The sequence below is a fragment of the Eubalaena glacialis genome, chromosome 13 (assembly GCF_028564815.1).
Source record: "Eubalaena glacialis isolate mEubGla1 chromosome 13, mEubGla1.1.hap2.+ XY, whole genome shotgun sequence".
NCBI lineage: Eukaryota > Metazoa > Chordata > Mammalia > Artiodactyla > Balaenidae > Eubalaena > Eubalaena glacialis.
The window spans coordinates 69923118-69945821 of NC_083728.1; the positions used below are offsets into that span (position 1 = coordinate 69923118).

The window sequence follows — 22704 nt, forward strand, 5'->3', positions numbered from 1 at the left end:
ACTCCCACCCCACCCTCATGAACCCATAGCACTTTGTGCACATCTCCAAAGTGACAGCGACCTCACTGCTTGTTAATGACCGACATGCACATCTGGCTCCTCTAGACCCCAAGCTTGCTGAAGAGGAAATTAAGCCTTACCCACCTTTGGATTCCTGCACCTTGCCCAGTGTCTGACACAGCTTGATGTCCACAGACTGTCGTTGAGTGGATGAAACAATCTCTTCCCTGCCTCCTCTGATGGATCCTCTTTATTCCTTCACTTTCTTCCCTTAAAATTAGGATCTGGTTTACAAACACAGTGGACAAGATGCAAAACGTCCACCCTGAGTCCAAGATTGACGAGCTGGGGATTTGATGTGCTACTGTGTTCTGATAGTGCTAAGTCCTGTCTGGGCCACCCGCTCCCTCTATCCGTTCACCATGTGTTCAGGGCTGCTGGGCAAGAGGACACGGGAGGGAAAGACTGAGTCACAGAAGGCTGACTATGAAACTTGAGTCCGTTGGGACCGTCAGCCTTAACCGTCATTGGCAGAGGAGGAAGCTCAGGCCCAGGGAGGAGTCCTCCTGGCTCAAGGTCACCAGGACAGTCCAGCCCTGATGGGAAGGAACTCCACTTCAGAAGGCAAGACCTGTTCCCCCAGGAGGTGAGCCCTGTGCAGTCAGGAAGGCGGGCTTCAGGGTGGATGAGAAGAATGGACCTGGTGGAAGGCAGGGGCCAGACTTTGGGGCTTGCAGCCAGTGAAGGTTGAGAAACTCCACTGGGTCTCCCTTTCCCCATGAAAACACTTGCTTGCCAACTGGGTTTGGAAGTCTCTTGGCTTGTTCGTCCTTAGGGATCAGAGAAGTGACTCAATAAAGCACTTAGTACATCTTTGGCACTAGGGGGTGGGGTGTGATTCAGAAGTCACTCACACTCATTCGTAGCCTCCTCCCTGCCCCTTCAAGCCAGGGATCCAGGGGTCCGCCGCGTGAGCCCCTTCCCTGGCCGAGACATTCCTGACACGTTTCTCCCGTCTCCACCTGCCAAGCAGTCTCTGTGCCCATAGAAGACACCTGGACCGCAAACTCCGGGCGGGGAGCCCGCTCCACTCAGCTGCCTCGTGCTTGCTTCCCACATGGAAGGGGATCTAAGGACCCCCCAGAGCTTCCCGACCTCCCCTAGATTCTGAGCGGGCCCACCGTCACCCAAAGCTCCCCCTGCTTTTCTGACCCCTCCTCGTTTTCTCGGCCGCGGGAACTGTCCCCCTTCCCCCACCCACTCCGGCTCGGGTCCTGGGGGGGGGGCCCTTCTGCTCGCCCCCACCCCCTTCCTCTCCCTCCTCCTTTTTCCTCCCGTGCTCCGCCCCCAGGCCCCACCCCTCTCCACCCCGGCCCGCGTGCCCGCAGCCTCTTCCCCGTACGGGGCGCCCCCGGCCCAGGCAAGGGGCTGCGGGGAGGGGGAGCCCCGCGGGCTAGGCCCCCGCCCTCCCCGCGCGCCCCGCCCGAGCGCGCGCGCCCGCCGCCGCCTTCCGCGGCCTCCAGCTCCCCGCCTCCCCGCCTTCCCCTCCTCCTGGTGACGTCCGGGTCCCTGCCCGTCTGAAAACTCCGCGCCGCGGCGGTGAAGGCGGCGGCGGCGGCGGAGGAGGAGCAGCGGCGAGTCGAGGCGGCGGCGGCGGCGGCGGCGGCCCGAGCGGGAGCCTGAGCGGCGGCGGCGGCGGCGGCCGCGGGAGCCGCGGGGAGCGCGGGGGCGGCCCGGAGCTCCCGGGGTCCCCCGCGCCCCGCTTGCTCGCCGCGCTCCGAAGATGGTGGCGGCGGCGTGCGCTCGGAGGCTGGCCCGGCGCTCGCACTCGGCGCTGCTCGCGGCGCTCACCGTGCTGCTGCTGCAGACGCTGGTCGTGTGGAATTTCAGCAGCCTCGACTCCGGGGCTGGAGAACGCCGCGGGGGCGCAGCGGTCGGCGGCGCGGAGCAGCCGCCCCCGGCCCCGCGCCGCGAGCGCCGGGACCTGCCCGCCGAGCCGGCTGCAGCCCGAGGAGGAGGCGGCGGAGGCGGAGGCGGAGGAGGACGGGGGCCGCCGGCGCGGGCGCGGGGAGTCGGCCCCGGAGCACCCCGCGCGCAGCAGCCGGCCAGCCGAGGGGCACTGGCCGCGCGGGCGCTGGTAAGATGCCTTTTCGGCTCGCGTCCCGGAGGGAAGGAGGGAGGCAAACGGGCAGGCGGCCCGACCCCACGCCCGCCAGCCCTTGAACCCCGCTCAACCGCGGCTTCCAGGGGAAAGAAATGTGGAGCCAGCAGGCTTGGGTCCCTTCCCAGGCTCAGGGGCCGAGGGCTGCCCCATCCCGAGTTTGAGGACTGCCCCCTTGGGGTCTGGGGAAGTTATCTCCAGAGGAGGCGCTTTGGGGGTTACCGGAGCCTGGCTGGGCCCCCGTCCCCCGTCACTCTCGCTGGGCGCCCCGACTTGCTCTGTGCCTGTGGATGTTAGCGCCTCGCTCCCGGTCTGAGTGCCTGGACCGTGCCGGGACCCTCAGCTGCTGCTCTAGGCGGTGGTGCTCGTCGCATCTCTGGTTTTTGCCCAGCTGGGTGCAGACAACTCAGTCCTCAGCTTGCTGCCTCGTTGTCTTTGCCTGGCCTGCGAGGGGGTCTGGGATCGGTGTCCCAAGTCCTCAACCGTGCCCCGGAGTCAAGACTCAGTCTTGGGTGCCTGGTCTTACTTTGAGTCTCCTGTCTTCCATCCCTGGATGTCTGAGACTCCTGTCTCTACCCTGCCCGTGTCTAACCTTGCCCTGTCCTGGTGCCCTCTCTCCAGTGTCAGGGCATGGCCCCTTCTCCTAGGTGGTTGTGTCTGGCTCTCTGTCTTGTGTGTGGCTAATTCCTGTCACCAGCTGTGTGTCAGATCAAATCATCTCGACTTAGGCTCCTGTGGGTTTACTTTGCCCTCCTTGGGTGTGAACAGACCATGTTCTGAAACTGTTCCTTCCGCAGATCCTCTGGGGCCATCTGGGTGTCTTCTATCCTGCCCCCAACTTCTCCAGGGGTGACTTGCACACCTTCTTTGGGCTGACTTGTTTAGCCCACTGAGCTAGGGGCACACAGGAGAGGTCAGAGTGCCCAACTTTGGGCCAGGGTCTCAGTGCCCTGTGGGCGTGTCTGTCTTGAGGCATAACGATGTGCTGTGTGTCTGTCTGTCTGTATCTTCATCACTCCGCTTGCCTACAGAGTTTCTCCCAGCCCTTGCGGACATTAGACACCAGGGCGTAGTTTCAGGCTCTTAGGTACTGAATGCATGTCTCTGTTGTCTGTCACTTTGGGAGCCTTCACCGAAGGCTGCCTTCGGACACAGCGTGATGCTCTTTGATCTGCTAAACTTCTTTGGCGTCAAGGCGACCCTCTTTGCCACAGTGCGGCTCTTTGTACCTGTGGGCTGAGACAGCCCAAGACGTGATGCGATGGCATTTCACGTTGCTGGCTGGTCTGTGTGGGTAGCAGGGAGAGACATCTTTTCCCCATTTGTGGGGAGGAGAGTGGAGTGAGATTCCTGATGGAGAACCAGAACATTCCGAATGCCTCTTATTTATAGCAAAGAGTACTCTCAGACACTGCCTTTGAACTCCAGGAGTAGATAGTGTTGTGTTCGGGCAGAAATGCAATTAGAAGTTCTTTCTAGGTTCGGAGCCCTGCGGGGAGGTGGGGTGGGAGGGGGTTCAGGACATGCACCACTAGCCTGGGGAACACGTAGGAGGCACAGGGCTTACTGTACCCTTTGCATCCGGGGGTCCAGACAGGCATCAGGAGGTGCCTTTCCAGGCAAATACCACCTGTTGAAACAAGTGGAGGGAAGGAAGGAGGCCTGGTTGGCTGATTTCTTCCTGGGTCCCTGACATTTTGGGTCCTGTGTCCACACCTGCTCTTTGTGCGTTCAGTTCTGTGTCTTACTCTCTCATCCCCCAGCTCGGCCGCACTGAGGTTTGCAATTGGGAAGGTAAGTGGGAGCATGCCACTTTTCCTTTTTTTATTCCTTTTGGAATGCCAGTTCCAGCAGCAGAGTTGCTTTGCTTTTCTGAAACTCTGCTTTCATCTATAAGTTCAGTGACTATCCCCCTGCACACATCTCCCAGTGTCTCAATTTCTTCCGATATAGACATAACCTGTATTTTTTTTTTCTGCCCTTCTCCCTTCTTTGTGGTTGTCTACCATGCGGTTGTTCACTGCTGTCTCTCCTGGATTTGTACTTTATCTGTTTGTGTCCTCTCTCTTCCCTTCCCCGACGTCTACCCCAGTGCCCTGCTAGATCCTGAAATCACAGCGCAGACCTGCTGGATGGAGCTGGGGGTCTGTCCTTCTCTAGCTGTGCCCACCCAAGCCCTGCCCTTCCACGGAGCTCAAGGAGACCAGAAGGGGGCAGGCTGTTCCCAAAGTCCGGCGTTGTCTGAGCTTAGGTTGCAGGCTGGGAGGAGAGGACCAGGCCTTTCGGCAGGCCACTGAGGCCCTCAGAGCATGTGGTTTGTTTGCAGACCCTGCCGAGGCTGCTGGTGCGTGATGCTTTGGAGGGAGACTCAGGAGTGGGACATAAAAAAAATTCCCTGTGATTTTCCAGATGACTCTCATAAAGAGCTGGTGAGGCACGTGCTTGGGAGATGATGCTTCGTCTCTGTGCTCTGCAGAGGATGCAGGTGGGGAGGGCAGTTGCGGTTTTGGGATGCAGAGGGACTCCGTGGCTCTGGTGGTAGTGGCGGTGGGTGTGTCCCAAGGAGTGTCAGGCAGGCGCTGTGTACCGAGCATTTTCTCAACCAGACCTTGCTGCTTCCTTGTGCTCAACCTCTCAGAGCTTCTGCACTTGTACCTTTTATGTTTGGGGAGCTGCACCCCAGTGGAAGGATCTGATTGTAATTTTGGTGCATTTTAAGAAGTCAAGAAGAAACACCCAGTTTCTCAAGCAGACAGAGCCAGAGAGAGTGCAGGTGGTGCGAGCCGGGCACATCCCTAAAAGATCTGCAAGCTCCCCTTTTCCTCTCCGCCCCTGTCAAAGCTCTTACATATTAGAATTATTGGGTGGATGGCAGCTGAGATTTGCGGCCGTGATACTCATCCCTTCATTGGGTCTCCAGTAAGCTGTGGATTTTATTGTCATCTCAGAATGTAAGAAACAGATGGGCTCACTTATGAAGGGAGGGAAAACATTGAGGAGAGTGTCAAAAAGATCACACTACAGGTTCTGAATCAATTTTGGGGAGAATGAAAGAGAACTGTATGTTAATGGAACGAATGTTTATTTTCTTTCCCTTTGCCCCCAGTGATCCTCTGAAGTCCTCACATTTATCGCTTGTGCCCTTAGATAAACTATTACTCAGTAAGTTTCATTTAAGAAACCTAATTTTTTATTGTGCACACACACACACACACACACACTCTCACACTCACTCACACACTCTTAAAGTAGAATGGGCTTTCTGTATTGTCTGACCCCTTTGAGATGTTGATTTTTCGGCAGAAATTCCTCATACTTCACATGACTCAGATAACTCAGGACTTTTTCGGACATTGGCAGTGACTTTGAAAAATTGGTTCACTGTATCCAGATCGCCTCTGGTTCTAACAGCCTCAGAGGCGTAGCTTTTCTTTCTATCCAAATATTTTGAGACCAGAGAGAAGAGAGGGTATTTTATTGATGGTTTGTTTTTCTCACCCTCTCAGTGGAGTTTTGTTTTGCCTGAGCAGTGCATTACGCTTCGTGTACAGAAATGCGCGTCACTGAACAATATTTATCTCGATGCAAATGTTGCCATCTGCTTAATCAGGTACTGGAAAATGTTAAATAAAATAGATAAATAAAAGTAGAAATTATTATATGCTTATATATATTTTACATATATATATATTCACTTTCCTTCCAGTCTTACACTTTAGACGTTCTCTCTAGTTTATCAATTCTTTTTATTTTAATCTTCCAGAAGGTTGAGTGACAAATGCTTGCTGTTTTGCACATAGGAAGCCAAAGCATAAGTTCCTGTTTGCTGGGGATTGTCCAACTTTGATCCAGGGTCTTAATAGAAAAGGAAATTATTTTGAGCTAGAGCAGATATCTGACATCGTTGTGTGTGTGTGTGTGTGTGTGTGTGCGCGCGTGCGTGTGTGTGTGTGTGTTTCCCCAGAAAACAAAATATCCTTAAGGATATCTCTGCAGTAAGTGTCTGTCCTTCCACCCAGAGCTATTTATGATCAGTGGGGCCTTAAATCTACATGCAGAAAGACAAAAATGCACGCTGCCAGCATAATTGGACCTGGTCTCTATCTTGGTCAATACTGCCCTAAGACTTGTCACTTATGATAACTCTCCCTTTTTTTCATTTGCATCTCCCATTTCTATTGCCCCCAGCCCCTATCTACCAGAACCAGAGAGAAAATACTTTGGGGAAAATGAAAAAATAAATAAAATACAAACTCAGCCTCAACAAAACCCAAGCTCAAAGGAAGGGGTGTGGGAGCAGGAGAAGAGTCACACGAAACCCGTGCCAGGCCCCAGCACAAGTGAAAGAGGCCTCCATTAACTATCCTTGGGTCTGCCGTTGCCGGGTTCAGGTCCCGGCTCTGCTCTTGGCCACCCCTGGGATCCTGGGCAAGTCATTCTAACTTCGTTCCTCTGAAAATCAGGGCCACCTCATAGGGTTATGTGAGGATGAAATGTAATAATACGTGTGAGCCAATTTGCGCCTGGCACATAATAAATGCCCAAATGTGAGCCGTTGTTCTTAAAAAGAAACTCTTAGCATGTTTGAAAATAAGCAAATTTCCGCAATTATTCATTTTCCCAAGCCAAGTAAGGTTTGAGTGTAATCCAAGGCAATAGAATGCGTCCAACTCCCTCTCTGTGTGTCAGCCTCGGAGCAGGCTGGAATGTGGGAGAGGGAGGAGCGCTAACGTTTATTGAGTGCCAGCTGCCAGGCATCCTTTAGGTGTTTTGCATATATGATGTTGTTTTTTTTTATTACTACTACTATTATTATTAACTTGCAATCACAGAGTGGTATCCAGTTAATAGAACAACAGTTATTTTGTACAAGTTGAATCAAAGACAGTTGAAGATGGGAAAAAACCAAACTCTATCTGTAACTAATTTGTACCATGTACCAATAAAACGCGCTTTAAATTTCTGTGCCAGTTTAAACCCCTGTACTCTACCAGGCAAGGTTGGTGGCTATTGAAAATACCATTAAGGACAGGGCTATCTAAAGACAAACTTGATAGTATGTTATTTTTACAAAAATGAAAAGATACTGTACAGTGTCCAGTTTAAAAACAAATCATAAATCATGCACATATGATGTTAATTGCTCACACAAAAAATAATAATTCAGGATGTAAGAAGATGTTATATACAGAATTGAGACTAAGGACTCCTGGCTAGAGATTGCTGCTCTTCTGAGTACCAGTTATGTGGCAGGGATAATGAAAACTCTGTAGATATTACCTCACTATCTCAGTTGAATCTTCCTAACTCTGTGGGATAGAACTGTTGCTGTCCCCACTTCACAGATGAGGAAACTGAGGCTCAGAGCAGGGAAGCAGCTTGCAAGGCTGGGGAGCAGCACACTGGGATCCAGACCCAGGACTGCCCCATTCCAATCGATGTACAGATTTCAGAGTGCCTTGTCTGTGTAGTTCTTTGACAAACCTAAATGCAGCCAGCTCATTCCTGAAAATCTTCATACCACTTTTCTCACTTGTTGCAGATTCCTAAAAATGTGCCGACCCTGAGGTATGCAGTTTTCCTTGAATCAGACCCCTGAATAATGAGACAAATAGAAGGGTAATCATAATAACGGTAATGATGCCTATGTAGCAGTTACGATGTGCCAGGCACTATTCTTGTCCTCCTTATGTATTTTATTCCTTTAAGGAATGTACTGTTATGTTTCAACAGCCAACAGTCACGATGCTTAATAGAACCAGGCCCTGTTTGGGGTGTTTTACAAATATTAGCTCATTTAAACCTCATGCTACAGTGAGGAAACTGAGGCGTAGGGAGCTTAAGTAACTTTCCCAAGGTTCACAGTATAAATGACAGAGCCGGGATTTGAACCCAGGCAGTCTGTGCTCTCAGTCACTCTATTCCACAGTCTCCCTCTTCTAAGCATCTTGTGAAGGTCCCCAACCTTGGAACCACAGACCTCATTTAAGGAGGGGCATAGGTAAGTGATTCGGTCACAGTGCCCCGCCCCAAGGACAGGATTTTATGGTCCAGGAAGAGAAGGTATCACCCTTTAGTGAAATATGCATTCTGCACGCTAAGGAGTAATTGAACTTGAACTGCTGAGTTGGCGGAGGAAAGTGTTTTGAATTCAGCTCCCCCAGCCAGGGGAGGAGGGGAAGAGGGTGCTGTGCAAGCTTCCTTGACCAGAGAGACAGACTTTCATTCATCGTCAGCAGGCCTCCTGCTGCTCTGCTCACCCATGACTTTTCCCCAGGAGCCTGGGTGAGACCAGGAGGTATCACCAAGAACACGCAGGCTGATTGTCTTGCAGGCACTTCCTTCTTTCCGTCTGCAATGGAAACTACCTGTCTGCCCTCAGATACTCACTGGGTTGCGCCCTTCTGATCCCTGTGGTTAGGGCTGCTCCCTCCCCCATCGCAAGCCGGAGCCTTGACGAAGAAGGTGGCGGGGACGGGGCGGGTGTGTGTGTCACCTTCACCCCGTCAGCGCTGTAGTGAGCAGGGAGCTGGAGTGATTAGTATCAGAGTCTGGGAGCCCAGACACCTGGCCGGATGGGGAAGGGGTGGGACCCTAAAGGCATTCTCCAGTCTTCTGGGGGAGGAGAAAATCTCCTTCAGGGCCCTCTGAGGGCAACAAAATGGATGTGTTCTGTGTCAGGCCTGGTTTGTTCCAGCCAGGTGACTGCTGGCTTATCTGGGCATCTAATCCACGCTGATGTGTCCGTGGATGCTAATGACAAGCATTTCTCCTCCCAGGGGATCCTTTGCTGTAATCCTTGGCCACAAGTCACATGGTTTAAGCCCAAAGGAGTTGAGCTAATGGGGCAGAGAAATTGATGCAAATGTCGCCTACCTAAGGGGTACAGACATTGTAACTATGATCCTGATGATGAGGAGGAGGATTTCTCTTTATTGAATGTTGACCTTGCTCTAGACACTGTGAGTCCTGGGAAAACATGATCTTATTGAATCCTTGTCCTGCAAGTTAAGGGCTCTTAGTCTCATCTGTTTTACTGATTACAAATAATAAAAGCAAGACAATAAGTTGGATGAAAGTAAAAGAGCTAAGAGGGAACCAGACTAGGAGTTGAAGGTTGGTGGTGACCCCAAAGGTTGCATTCTTGGTTTCTACCCAATTCAGAGTCAGTAAGTCCCTTGTCCTTTACCCCTGCCCTCTCTCCCCTCCCTCCTATCCATGTATGCATCTATCCATGCTTCCATGCATCCATCCTTGCATCCATCCACATGTCCACCCATTCACCCATCCACCCATCTTCCACTCCAACCGTGCCCAGCACTGGGACTGCCTTTGTGAAACAGGACAGATGTGCCCCTCCCCTCAGGGAGGGCTAGTCCAGCAGGAGAGGGTTAGGGCCACGGCCTATCGACAGAGAGCTTCCTTTCCGGTCCTAGCCCAGTTCACTCCAGAGTGGCTTCTTGGACACAAGAGAAAGGTGTCCTCTGTCAGGTGGGGGCCAGGAATAGTGTGATTCAGGAGCCTGGAAGCCCTCAAGTCTCCTACCACCCCCAAAGCTGCCAGACTTGAGACCTGACTGCTCCATCCATGGAGTTCAAGCTCATCTTCTTCTGGCCGAATAAGGAGCCCAGAGACAAACCCAGAGATGAGGTTTGTGAGGGGAGCAGGTGGTCGGAAGCTGTGAGGGCTGCGAGGCGTGTCATGCAGTGTCAGGTTGGGGGAGCAGTGTGTGACCCAGACACGTTCCTTCGCCTCCTGGGGCTTGGTTTCCTCCCCTGCGATGCAGGGACCTTCCTACCTGGGAGGGCTTTGCGATGAGGCACAGCCCCTGCTCCCGCCTTCGCCGGACGCAGCCTCACCACGAGAGATGTTTGCAAGACCGGCCCTCGTGTTCATGGCCCGTGGGTAGGTTTCATTTGGCCCACACTGTCTTAAAATAAAAAGGAACCGAAGTGTAAGGATTAGGATGGAAGACAGCATGGAAGTTTGGAATGCCTTTAGAAAGTCATGAGATGTGCCAGCACTGGGCCACAGTCTTTCCTGTTGTCCACTGGCCAAGCTGGGAGGGCCTTCCCGAGGTCCTCCAGGGTCCCGAGAGCCCCCTCAAGATCTCTTCCTTTACCTGTGATACCTGACTGGGCCCTTTGGGCTGATAAGTTTGCAGCCTCTGCTTGGAAGATCTGCGTGTTCACTGTGACGAGCTAAAAATAAGTATCTGTGGTCTCTTTTCAGTGATCCCCAGGTGGTTTATTCACAGCACTTCTTTACCTTGACTGCCTTTGCCTTCCCCAGGCCTGATGGAGGTTTCCTTCCTTCTGTCCCTGCCGTTGGTGTAAACCCAGAATATGCAAATTCTTGTAAGCATTAGGCATTAGGACATTGTGAAGGCAGTGTCCTCAACAAAAATAGAATCGTGCATTCTACAGTTTGGTCAGCTGGTTTCCCCTCTGCTGGGGGTGTGGGTAATATGCTGTTTTGAATCATCTGCCTTCCCTTTTCTGTGCTCCTCACCACCTTGTCCTCCCCCGCCCCCCATAACATGTGTTGGGATGTTGTGAGTTGTCAGAGAGCTGGCCAGGGGTTGGAAGAGTGGAACATTCTGGAGCATCTTGGCTCAGGTCCCGACTCTGTCAAGGGACAAACCCTGACTTTCACCTCTGAGTCTTTTTGGCATTTCTGCCAGATGATGCTAATAAGCTCACTCCACCCCCTCACTGGGTTGTGAGGATGTAATTCGATAAACAGACGAGAAAGCATTTTGAGGCTCAGAAACCCTGCGTGAATATAAGATGGGGCTCCCGTCTTTGGTCTTGGAGCAGAAGAATGTGGGAGCAGTCAGACCAGTTGGCGGTGCTCCCCTCCCATCGCCTTGTAATCCCTGGGGGACGAGGAGAGACTGAATGAGTGAAATCCACCAGAGGTTTCCCACCCACTCCTCCATCTGCCCATTATTTCAACAGGTAGTGTTGAGTGATTGTGTACCAGACACTGTACTACAAAGTATGGGGGAAGGCCGGCTGTGCCTGCCCTCATGGGGTTTATGGTCAGGAGGCAGGATGACCCCCAAAGAAACAAACACATTTTTTAAATTATCAAATTGTTCCAAATGCAGTGACCTACAGTTGGGGTGCTGAGAGAAGACAAGAGGCTGTGGGTGAAGATTTATTTACGATGGGGTGGATTAATGTTACCTATTTTTGCTTGAGGACTTATTCTGGATAGACATCTTTTGCCAGAGTAGCTCCAGACTGACCCTAGGAATCTCAAGTGTGATATGCACGTGGATTCTGATACACCAGTGATTGAAGGTGCTACGTGGGTAGACAGTCTCTATTGTAGCAGCTTTTAATAAAGAGTTTCTATTCATACCTGTGCAAAATTTATTTATTTCCTAAGTTTTGCCTATATTTTTAAATGTTTTTTTAACCAAAATATATACCCAAAAGTGCACGTTATTCTAAATGTATAACTTGATGAATTTTCATGAACTGAACACACCCAAGTAACCCATACCCAGACCAAGAAACAGGGCATCTGCGACCTCCCAAATGCACCCATCCCTTGCCTCTTGGGTGAACATTTTTTAACACTTGTCATAGCTGTATATATCTTTAAATGTTTATTAGGGGAAATAGGTAAATATAACCAGTCAATCAAAATGACCGCGTCAGGGCTCTTACTGCCTAGCATGCAGGTGAAGTGGCATTTATGTAAAAAGAAGTTAGTTAACATAATGAAAATGCATAAATAGTAGTATCTAAAACTCTCATTCTAATGCTAATCCTGACCTCGATTTAGATGTATGACTGACAGGGGGGCAATGGAATGACCAAGGTTTGGTAAACGTTGGCTTAACCAGTTTGAAGATACCCTGCGCTTCTGGTAAACAGCTGTGTTGTTTTGTTCTCAAGTCCAAGTGGAAAGGATTTAAGTTAGACATTAGGAGGAAGTGTGCTCTGGGCCTGTTTGAGTGGACATCCCCGTCGTGGACCCTCTCTGAGGGTCTGGGTCGCTCTTTGCATTGCTCCTATAGCTGTGGGCCTTCCCAAGCCCATCTTCTGGACTCGGGTCTGGACCCTTCATGTGCATCTCTTGGCTTCATGCTGAGCTTCCACTTCACATTGACTCTGTGCTCAAGTCCCCCGTGTGTTGGACATGCATTAGCTGTGATGAATGGGTCCCCAGATGGGCCCATAGTGACTACATTAACTTAACCGTGAACCTAGACTCTGTCTTCAGAACCAGGATAACAGAACCACAGCACAACTGGAACAGCATTTCAAAAGGGCAGTGGAGACGACTAATCATTTTATAATGAGCAAGAGGAGAAGCAATAAAAAGAGAGCCCAAGGACGGCATGATAATTTCCCAAAGTCTTAGCACTCAACCAGACTCACGTTAATAAAATAAACAAATGTTTTTCGTAATGGAGAGCTAATGTATACATTAGTTAAGGAGAGTATTAAAACCAGATTAGATGGATCGAGTAGTACAGTGGTTACGTCATTAAGCATCCTTTCTTTGGGGATGTGGAAAAGTTGTTCTCTCTTTTTTTTCTTCTTTGCTTGTGAAATGGTGCTTTATTAATTAGAGAGGTAATGGGAAATCTTTTTTTTTTTTCTTCCCAGACTGGTGGCTGTTTTCTATTTATTTTTTAATGTAGGACCATGCTTTGCAGATGTTCTCTTTGAAATAAAAGCCTATTCATTGTCTCTCTTCCTCTGTCTCTTTTATCCCCAGCTCAGAAGGGGCAGCTGTTATAAAAGACACAAACAGAGAACCTTGTTTGCTTGTCATCAGGCATTTCAGAAGATCCCATTCCCGATGTCAAATGCCCCCATTACCTGCTCTTTCTCGTAGTCCTACTGAGGAATAGTTTCTGAATTGTTAACATCTGATTCCCTCTTCTTTAGAAGAGGAGGTGATGACAGAGAACAGGGTGGAGATGACCTCAGGGAAGGAGGAAAACTGGCCTGTTTGCAAATGGGCGTGGACTCGGTTATTAACTCCTCTTAGGACAGAGGCTGCCTGCTGTTTGGCTTTCTTTTCGGGTTAAAGAAAAAAAAAATCATGTGGCGCAAACGAACTCTTTTTTGGAGTGAGCAGGTGGTATGAAACCCTCAATAAAAGTGGATGCTGGAAAGTACCGATGAAGGGAGCTGGGCCCTCTGTGGGTGGGATCTGGGCAGCATAGAGTTGGCTTTCTTATTCTCCTTGGTTTTTTATTTTAGTTTATTTTTTTAAATTAAATTACTGGCCAACATTTTAAAATCAGTGATTTCAAATAAAAATTGTTTGGCATTCCTATGAAAAAATTTGAAATTCTGGCCTTTATTCCCAAAGAGGTAATAATTTGAGGGAGCGGGGGAAGATGTGGTTACCCCCCTACAGGGAACTCCTCTTTCCAGTTTGCCATGGAGCCCACCTGTCTACTTGGCTTATTTGTGTTTCTTGCAGGACCACTGTTAGGATTTGAGTTTACGACTCTCAAAATAATAATAATAATAGCTATTATCTATTAAATGCTATGTGCCAGGCACTGCTAAGCAGCATCTCATGGACTGTCTCATTTAATCATTATAACAACCTTATGACATTATTCCCTTTCACAGATAAGGAAACTGAGGCATAGAATAAGGAATTGCCCAAAGTCACAGACAGTAGACTTGGAATTTGAACTCAGGCAGTGTGGCTGGGGAGCCTGTGTGTAAGATCACTTGTGCTGCACAGAATGTTTTAACAAAGCAATTCTGGTTAGGAATTCTTCACATTGACTTTGCAAAAGGGTGGCACTGGTTGCCCATTGCATGGATGGAACCAATGAGACCCATCAAGGTCAAACCATGATGGGAAATGCAGATCATGACTCACTATCTCTAAAGAGAGGACAGGCATGAAAATGACCGTGGGACTTGGGCACTGGTGAAGCTGGCAGTCTGGCCGTGGCAGAAGGACCCTCACCAGGATCCCCACCATCCTCACACGCACACAGAGCAGGGCAGGGGTGGTGGCCTCCACCCCCCATCCTTGCAGCAGCAAGGTAGTATCTACAGGGTAATATTTTGATAAGTTGCTGATTTGTATTAAAATAATAATTACAGTGATAATTACAAGCACAGATTTCGGTGAGACTCAGCTGCTGACCGTGAGGAAAAATAATTAACTGCGTATTCTCTCGGAATCAAATGGAAACCAGGCCTGGCCTTTCTCCTTTGTGTGGGTCCAGCACAGGTTCTGCTGCAGGTTGAAGGCCACATGTTTTGCCAGATGCTGTTTATGTTCACAGTATCGATGGCAGATCTCTGCGCGAGGAGGAGCTGGTCATCGGGCGAACACCATTGCTTCCCACCAGCATGGACAGAAACAACCTGACTGGGGTCTGTGGGCGCACCATCCTTTAACTCATGAAATGCACCTCACCCAGGAAGCAAATGCAAAAACGGCTAGAGCAAAAGTGATTTAAATCTACCTTTAATAAGTAAATGCTTTAGCATTGGCTGATACCTGGCCATAGTGATGGATTTATAGCTAATTTAATTGGAAGGCTGTGATTCTCTTTACATGTCTATTTTTGAAGCCGATTGAATGGTCCTGCCTTGATTTTAACCACTTGCTAAATTTCACTTGAAGCAGAACATACGTACAGAAAAGGGCGGAAGTCATGAATGTACAGCTCGACCAAGTGGCCATGCTCGAGTGATGAGGACTCAGATCCAGAGCACAGAGCATAAGTTACGGCTCCCTCCTCCTTAGGATCCTTATTCCCACTTCTCATCCCTATGTCTCCAAGGGTAACCTTTATCATGACTTCTGACCCCATAGATTACTTTTGCCTCTTTTTAGAAATGGAATGGTGTGGTCTATACTCCCTTGTGCCCAGTTTGTTTTGCTGAACATCTCTTTTGATTAGATTATATGAGATCACATCAGTGGTTGGCAGACTACAGCCCACAGGCCAAATCTAGCCCATTGTCTGTTTCTGTATGGCTCATGAGCTAAGAATGGATTTCATATTTTGAAATACATGGTTGGGAAGAAAACCAAAAGAAGGATATTTTGTGACATGAGAAAAGCACTGAAATTTAAATGTCACTGTGTATCAATAAAGCTTTATTGGAATCTGGCCACGTCCATTTGCTTACATACCAACAGTGGCTGCTTTTGCCCCCTAATGGCAGAGTTGAGTAGACTCAACAAAGGCCACGTGGCCCACAAAGACCAAAAGATTTATATCTGGCCCTTTACAAAGAAGTTTGCTGACTCTGTATCTGTATTGTTTCATGTATTTGTAATTGTCAATTTACATGGCTCTATAGTATTTCATTGTGGAACACAGCACAATTTACATAGCTGTTCTGTTTATTGGAAAGATCCCAGGTTTTGGCCATTACGAAGAGCGCTGCTATGAACATTCTTGTGCAGGTCTTTTGGTAAAAAAAATGTTCATAAGCATTCCTATTGGGTATATATGTAGGAGAGGAATTGATTTCACTGCTCTTTTTTGTTTTGTTTTGTTTTGTTTTTTAAATGGGTTGATTTCACAAGTGTATTTAAATTTGGAAGTCTTACTTTCCCTACTAGGGAGTAAGGCTCGGTGATATTTTCATGTGTTGAAACTCTGGAACAAGGTTTACTTTCAAAAAGGTACTTAGTCTTGCAAAATAGAGCATCCGTAGAACCGCAGTTCATTAATGGATTACCTTTCTTCCATCTCAGTACCTTCAAGGATGTTGGGAACATGCCTGATATTAACTGCTTTAGTTGCTTTTGGGAATGGTGCCATCACTGAATTTCTTACACCGAAGCCATATTGTCCAAAGGCCTCTTATCTTTATGTGGCAAAACAGGTCTGGCAGAATTAGGTGAGTTTTTCCGATGTCACTTTCTGCTTTGATTGACTTCTGTTTATCTCTAGCTGTCCTGCTTTTCTTGCTGGGAAGCAGATGAATACAGCTCTACATCCCCAGTAAGATCTCTAGCCTACAGTAGCATGTGTCATTTTGCATTGAAACAGTGTGCTGAAATGTCCCTTCAGGGACTGCAGACATTGTATGTGGCCACAGCAATGGAGCTCAGAGATTCCCCCTAAGGAGCTGCCTTCCTGTGCGTTGTCAGTATTGTTTAGCAGCGTCAGTCCTGTGTCAGTTCCTGCAACGCTGGTCCTTTTCCATTTGCTGTCCCACTTTTGCAGGCAAAGGCATTGACAGGGTTGGGAGAAGAATGTCAGGATTCCCTGGGATCCACCGGTCTTTCAGGTTTGCTTGGCACTGGCTGACAAATGGCTTAATATTCTTTCTGGAGCTCTTCAAAGAGTCGTATCAGCTTCCTTTTTCTAGCCAGCACACTTTACCAGGGATAAAGTCCTGTTTGTTTTAATCTTGCCTTCTGGTTGCGCCTTGCGCAATTAACAACCTTAAGGAACGTCACAAGAGAAGATGTTCAGAGGATATTTTAGTATTTCTTTTGGAAGACAGTTGGATTCTGTGGTGAAGGGGTTAATGGAATTGAAACCTAGTCTCAGCTAAAATGTAGTAGTGTAGCTGACTCAGTCTCAGGCAGCCTCAGTTTTATAGTCTTTCAAACGAGGCTACAGAGCAATGCCATTGTGGGTAATAATTCCTAGGTATGGAATTTCTAGATCAGAGAAATTTAATCCTTAGATTCTGGTAGTTCCTCCCCCTCCTTAATAAGTTGTTTACTTTCTTTGTTTGGATATTTACTTTTGAAAAGATGAAACTTTCTTTGGTAAGCATTATATGAAATTCTTTACAAAGGGGGGAGTGTGTGTGTGTGTGTGTGTGTGTCTTCTAGGAGATGGCCTTTTCTTTTTAAAGACTATTTTCTAGATGTTCTAAGATGCCCTAATTAAAATAGATAATTAATTTGTCTCAAAAGAAACATAATAGATTTCAAAAGTAGAAATTGTCCAAGTTTCATTTATAAAACAATAAGATATATTAAAAATTAGCCTCTAAAAGGCTATCATTAGAAAATTTAAACAAACCAACAAAACTCTTGTAAGTAACTCTTAAATCAAAGGAGAAATCAAACTTAGAATTTCATATTATAGGATGATGAATGAAAATGAGAATACCTCATATCAAAACCCATGGGATGAGGCTAAAACTGTGCCCAGAGGAAAATTAATAGCCTATTATAAAAGCACTTTCGCTTTGGACATTAAATACAGAAGATGAAAATGATTACGACTCCAATTTTTATTTAAAAAAAAAAATCATTGAGAACAACCTGAAAGAATGTAGGAAAGGGGCTAAATAGAAATAAAAGCAGAAATTCATGAAACATGACACAAACACGGTAGCAGTTCTACAAGGTCCTCTAACGATTAAGCACGCAATATTGATCTAGTTCCTCCTAGGGTTAGAATCTGTGAATGGGCTGCGTGTTCCTAACTCCCAACATTTGCTCAATGCTTCTGTTATGGTTGCTGAGTAAAGGAAGCAGTGGATAGCAGAAGAGTCCCTGAACTTTCATGTTATTGGGGCTGGGTGGGTTAGGGGAAGTTATCGCTTAGCCTGTCCACATCAAGGCAGAGCCAACCTCCTGTGCTTTTTTTCTTTTGACCAACTCCCTCTTGCCTTTAAGAACAATAAGGCTGGCCAGGCATTTTGTTATTTTGTAGAATACATTGACACTCCCGCTGGTTCCGGGAGAGCTTTGCCCCCAGGTCTGATGCCTTCCTGGGTCTTGTGAAGCCAGCATTCTCCTTGTCCTGGAGTTGCCTGTTGGGGTTGGGTGGGGACTTGAGAGTGGACCCTGGGAGCCGGGCAAGAGGCTTCTGTCTCGCTAAGCATAGGACTACTCTCCGGGAGGAATGGGAAGCCAACCTTGTGGGCTGGGGATCTGTTTTAATGTCCTCCAAGCAGCGTCCATTGAGGATCTATGGTGTATCATGTGCTAGACATTTTACATGCATGTATCGCTGTCTAGATTTACGCAGAACATTCACAGACACTTATTCATTCATTCATTTGCAGTATTACCAGGGACCTACTGTGTGCGAGGCATGTGCTGGGAGCTTTGGACAAAACAGGGTCCCAGCCTGCTTGTAGCTCACGTCCTGGTGCGGGGACGGTGAGTAATGGAGGGGTCATCCGGGCAGACTTTTCCAGCAAGGTGACATTTAGGGTGAAACAAATAGAAGGTAGTCAGGCACGGATTGGAGGAAGACGGGGACAGCGTGTGACCTTCATGAGCAAGGGCATAAACGTCAGCTGGGGAGAGACAGGAGCCAGGGCCTGCAGGGGCTTCTGGGCCACTGTGCAGCGTTCTCTTATGTAAGGGTCCCCGCAGCCCTGTCAGTGTATTCATCAGCCCCGTTTTCCTAAAACCTAAAAACGTTGACTGGTTTAGACATTATGTGATTTGGAGGTGACCCTCGAACAGATGAAAAAGTTTACTGTTTGTTGTCCAAAACCATTCTGTCTCCAGTGGTCTTTTCAGAGCTTCTCTGTCTTTATTGCCACTCTGTCTCCAACGGGAAATACTCCTGCCTTTGCAGGGGCCTCTCACATCCCCGCCTGCTCCTCCAGCATGATGTCTCCAACTCGGAACTTTTCTCTGCGTTCATCTCCATATCAAAACTCACCTGTCCTGCGTCCCATTCTCAGGGAGTTTGTTTGATATTGGCATCCTGCACCAACCCTAGCCTGGTAGCATCAGCCCAGAGAAGTGGCAGAGAGGGGCCTGCTGGCCTGGGCCTGGCAGCTGTGTCTGGCTGTGGCAGGCGCTGTGCTGTGCTCCCCGGGTTGCTTACGCAGTTCACAAAGTGGATCTATTCTTCCAGGAGTCAGACACCTGGGGACCACTCCTTGTTCTGCATGTCACTTGGCGTGGCTTTGGTGTGGTCCTCTCAGGGCCTCTGTCTCCCCGTCTGTCAACTGCACTAAGAGATTTCCAAGTCCGTTATGCTCCCCGCTTTTAGGTCTTTTGTGGTTTCCTGTGCCCTAGTTGCATGTCTGTCTTCTTCCAGCTATGACCTGCCCCCAGCAGGGGAAGTTACGGGGAACCTTACCCACCTACTCCGTGTATAGTTGGCTGGTCTGGTGTGGCTCATGTGCAGAAAAGGGTCTTATTCCCCCCGACATCCACATCCTTCTGCTTGATGATAAACTCCAGTGTCTTAAGACCGTATTGGGAGTCCCCGTCACTGTCACGGCTGGTCTCTGGCCACTGCCTCCGTCAGGGCATCCCCAGTGCTAGAACAGTGAATGGCACACAGTAGTTGCTCAGTAAGTGTTTTTTTTGTTTCCTTCAGAAATTGCGTGAAAGATCAGATGATGACATGCTCTAAAAGGGCTATAGAGCCCTGCTTTCAAATGACATTTTAACATCCAGAGGTCAAAGATTTTGCTAGAATTTGAATCATGTGTTTTTCCATGGTTTCTCATCGGCTCCCCAACCACATTGACAGCACCTTAGGATTTACTTTGTGTGTTTAGTACCTGATGCAGAGACCTGTGGATGAAGATGTTGATGATGATACCTAATAATAATAAATAATAATAACAATAATGAATAATAGCGGGTTCCATTTATTAAGCACTTACCACATGCCAAGCATTTTAACTTTTAATGCTTCCAACGCCCTGGGATGTGAGCATTGTGGAAGTTACTGTTTTGTGGACTGAGGAAGTAGGGCACAGAGAGGGGAAGTGACTCCCCCGAGATTGCACAGCTGGTAAGAGGCAGATCTGCATTTTCACCCAGGCAGGCTGGCATGGAGCCCATGTTCTTAACCACCATGTTATCTAATGCTAAGTCCTCCTCATGCGATTGAGAATTGGCTGGACCGAGGTGGACCAGGGGAGGTCCCCTCTGCCAGCTCTGGCCCCGCCCCTTCCCTCTAGCCTGCAGGTGTGGCAGGCCTCCTTCTGCCTCTGCCCTCTTCAGGGTCTCCCGTTCTCCAGGCCCACAGATGGGGCGAGTGAGAGGCTGGCCACTGCAGAGTCTTCACCCGGGATGGGGCTGCAGATGTGGCCCTCCCTCCATTGCCATGGTCAGCTGGCCCCATGCAGATGCAGCTGGAGAGCTCGCAGGAGAGGCACAGACTTGGCCTCATCCTAGGGAGAGGAGGACGGGCTCTCCAGGCTCAGAGGAACTGTTCTATTACTTTTCATCGTTGTAGGAAGAGGAGGAGGAGGAGGGAGAACTGGAAGAGGGGAAGGGTTGCCTGGCTGACTCGGCTCTTCCTCTCCTTCCTCCCTCCAGAGAGATGCGGGGACTGGATCCTGTTCCCAACTCAGCCGTGAATGTCTGTGTGCCCTTCAGTCAGTCACGTATCCTCTCTGTACCTGCTTTCTCACCTAAAATTAATATAGTGATTGTAATGATAATAATAATTGACCTCGTTTTAAGATGCATATTTTTATATTTAATAAATAGAATTTCTAACATCTGGGATGAATTTTACAATTGATGTATTTCCTTTATGTTTCCTAACACAGCCTGTTGCCCTAAAACGGTTATCAAATCAATGATGCATCTCAGAAGCAATGGGGTCTTAGAATTAAGAGGCCATGGTGTCTGTGAGGTACCAAACAAGGTGGTACCCGAGTGTTTTCACACGTGCCATTTTATTTACTCCTAACCACAGCCCTAGGGTGTAGGCACCATTACTCTCCCATTTTACAGATGGGGAATGAGGCTCAGAGAGAGAAAACTGAGGCTCAGAGAGAGAAAAAGTGGCTTGCATGGAAGGTCATGCTTGTTTAAGCAGCAGAACTAGTGCTCAGCCCCTGATGGGTCTGATGCCAGAACCTGAAAGTCTTTCCCAAGGGTGTCGGGTAACATCTCTTTCCTTCTCCCCAGGATGTGGGAACTTGTTCCTGAAGACAGCCTCAAGTTTTTCAGGGGAAAAATGTTAATGGTGGTCTTAATGGCTCATAAGCCCCTGCCAAGTATCAAAAGTTCTTGACCATGAGCTTGGCAGGGTGACAGCATGTCTGGGAGACCCTCACAAGTCGTGCTTTCTGCAGAACACAATGTTTTCTGAGTCTGAAGCATTTTAGAAAATAATGTGGGATTCATCCCAGAACCTGGCAGAGGGTCTAGAATTCCTGAGCCCTATTTTCCAGTTGAATTAAACTGAGGTCAGACATTCTGCCCCAAACCCTGAAGTGAGTCACGCAGGCTGGGAGCAGCCCCTGGCTGGCAGGCCGCTCCCGGGCTCTGGGCACCGAGGGGCGTTCCCCCTCCGTCTCTCTGCCCAGTGTCGAGGTGGGTAGTGGTTGCTAGACTTTGGGGGGTCTGTGGGGAAGGGAGGAAATAAACAGTGGGCCGCCTGACAGCCTGGAGGAGGGCTTTTGGGCAGATTCCAGAAATTATCTTGCTAACAGTGACAGTCTGTGAGTTTGTGGGAAGCAGGGTCGTGAATAATTGATCGCCACTAACTGAGTTGTGAAAACCATTTTCAGAGATTCCAATCAGCGGGCTCACTGAGGGGGCTAGATGCGGATGGGGGCTCCCTTCTCCCTGGAGCCCAGGGGACGTTCTGAGGCTCCCTCTTGTCTGCCCGTGAGCTTGACCACGGCCCCTGGACTCGGAGGTGGCGCTGGCCGCTCAGCGCCCTGTGGGGGGACCAGCTGTGGGTGCGTCGGGTGGAGAGGTGACCTCGGCGCTGCTGGGTGGGCTGTTTCTCCCTGAGGGTTGGTTGGGCCCCTTCTGTGGGCAGGTCCCCAGGTTGTCTCAGATGCAGAGCAGTTCCCTGCGTCTTTAGAAGGGTGACACTGGAATGCAGACCTCAGGACACTTTGGGGCTGGTTCAACCCACTTTGTTTCTAGAAAATGCAGCATCACTGCATCGTTAGGAACCGAGGGCCTGGGCTTGGATGCTGGATCCACTCTGACTATTTGTCTGAGCTGGGACCAGTCATGTTACCTCTCTCTGCCTCAGTGTGCCGTCTGTAAAGTGGGGCTGACAGTGGTCCCTACTTTAAAAGATTGTTGTGACAACGAGGTTAGCGTTTAAACATAAGGATAAATAAATACAAGTGCACATAAAATAAAACTGCAGCTGTTTCCTCATTCGGTCCTCTTAACAGCCTGTGAGGAAGGCAGGGTGAGAAAGGATGGGCAGACGAGATGGTACAGGCACAAGGGATCCAGTGTCAAAGCCACACAGCTGGTTTAAGGAGAGCAGACAGCCTCTGAGTTTGTGGGAAGCGAGGTTGTAAATAATTGATTGCCGCTGAGTTGGGAAAACTGTTCTTGGAGATTCCAGTCTGGGTTCAGACCCTGGTGCCACCACGGACCAGCTGTGAAACCCTGCTCAGTGCTGCTGGACCCTTCGGAACCTCACTTCCTCGCATGCAAAGTGGGGTGATAATATCACCTCCCCTGTGGGGTAATGTGAACACTGATGGTCGTTCATTCATCCATCCAGTAAATACTTACCGAGTGCCTAGTACCTGCCGGGCACTGTCCTAAGAGCTTGAAATAAATCTTCGAACAAAGCAGTGACCCCTGCCTTGTGGAGTTAACATTCTAGAGGGGGAAGGCAAATAATCAATAATAAACATTTT

At 49.0% G+C, this 22704-nt stretch overlaps 1 protein-coding gene across 1 annotated transcript in view; it reads left to right on the top strand.

Moving 5' to 3' along the window:
- Nucleotides 1–22704, top strand: part of XYLT1 (xylosyltransferase 1) — a 348573-nt gene that overhangs the window by 44693 nt on the left and 281176 nt on the right. The window contains exons 2-3 of the mRNA XM_061209861.1: nucleotides 1352–1554; nucleotides 1606–2137. Coding sequence (XP_061065844.1) covers nucleotides 1352–1554; nucleotides 1606–2137 — 735 coding nt within the window. The remainder of the gene's footprint in view (nucleotides 1–1351; nucleotides 1555–1605; nucleotides 2138–22704) is intronic.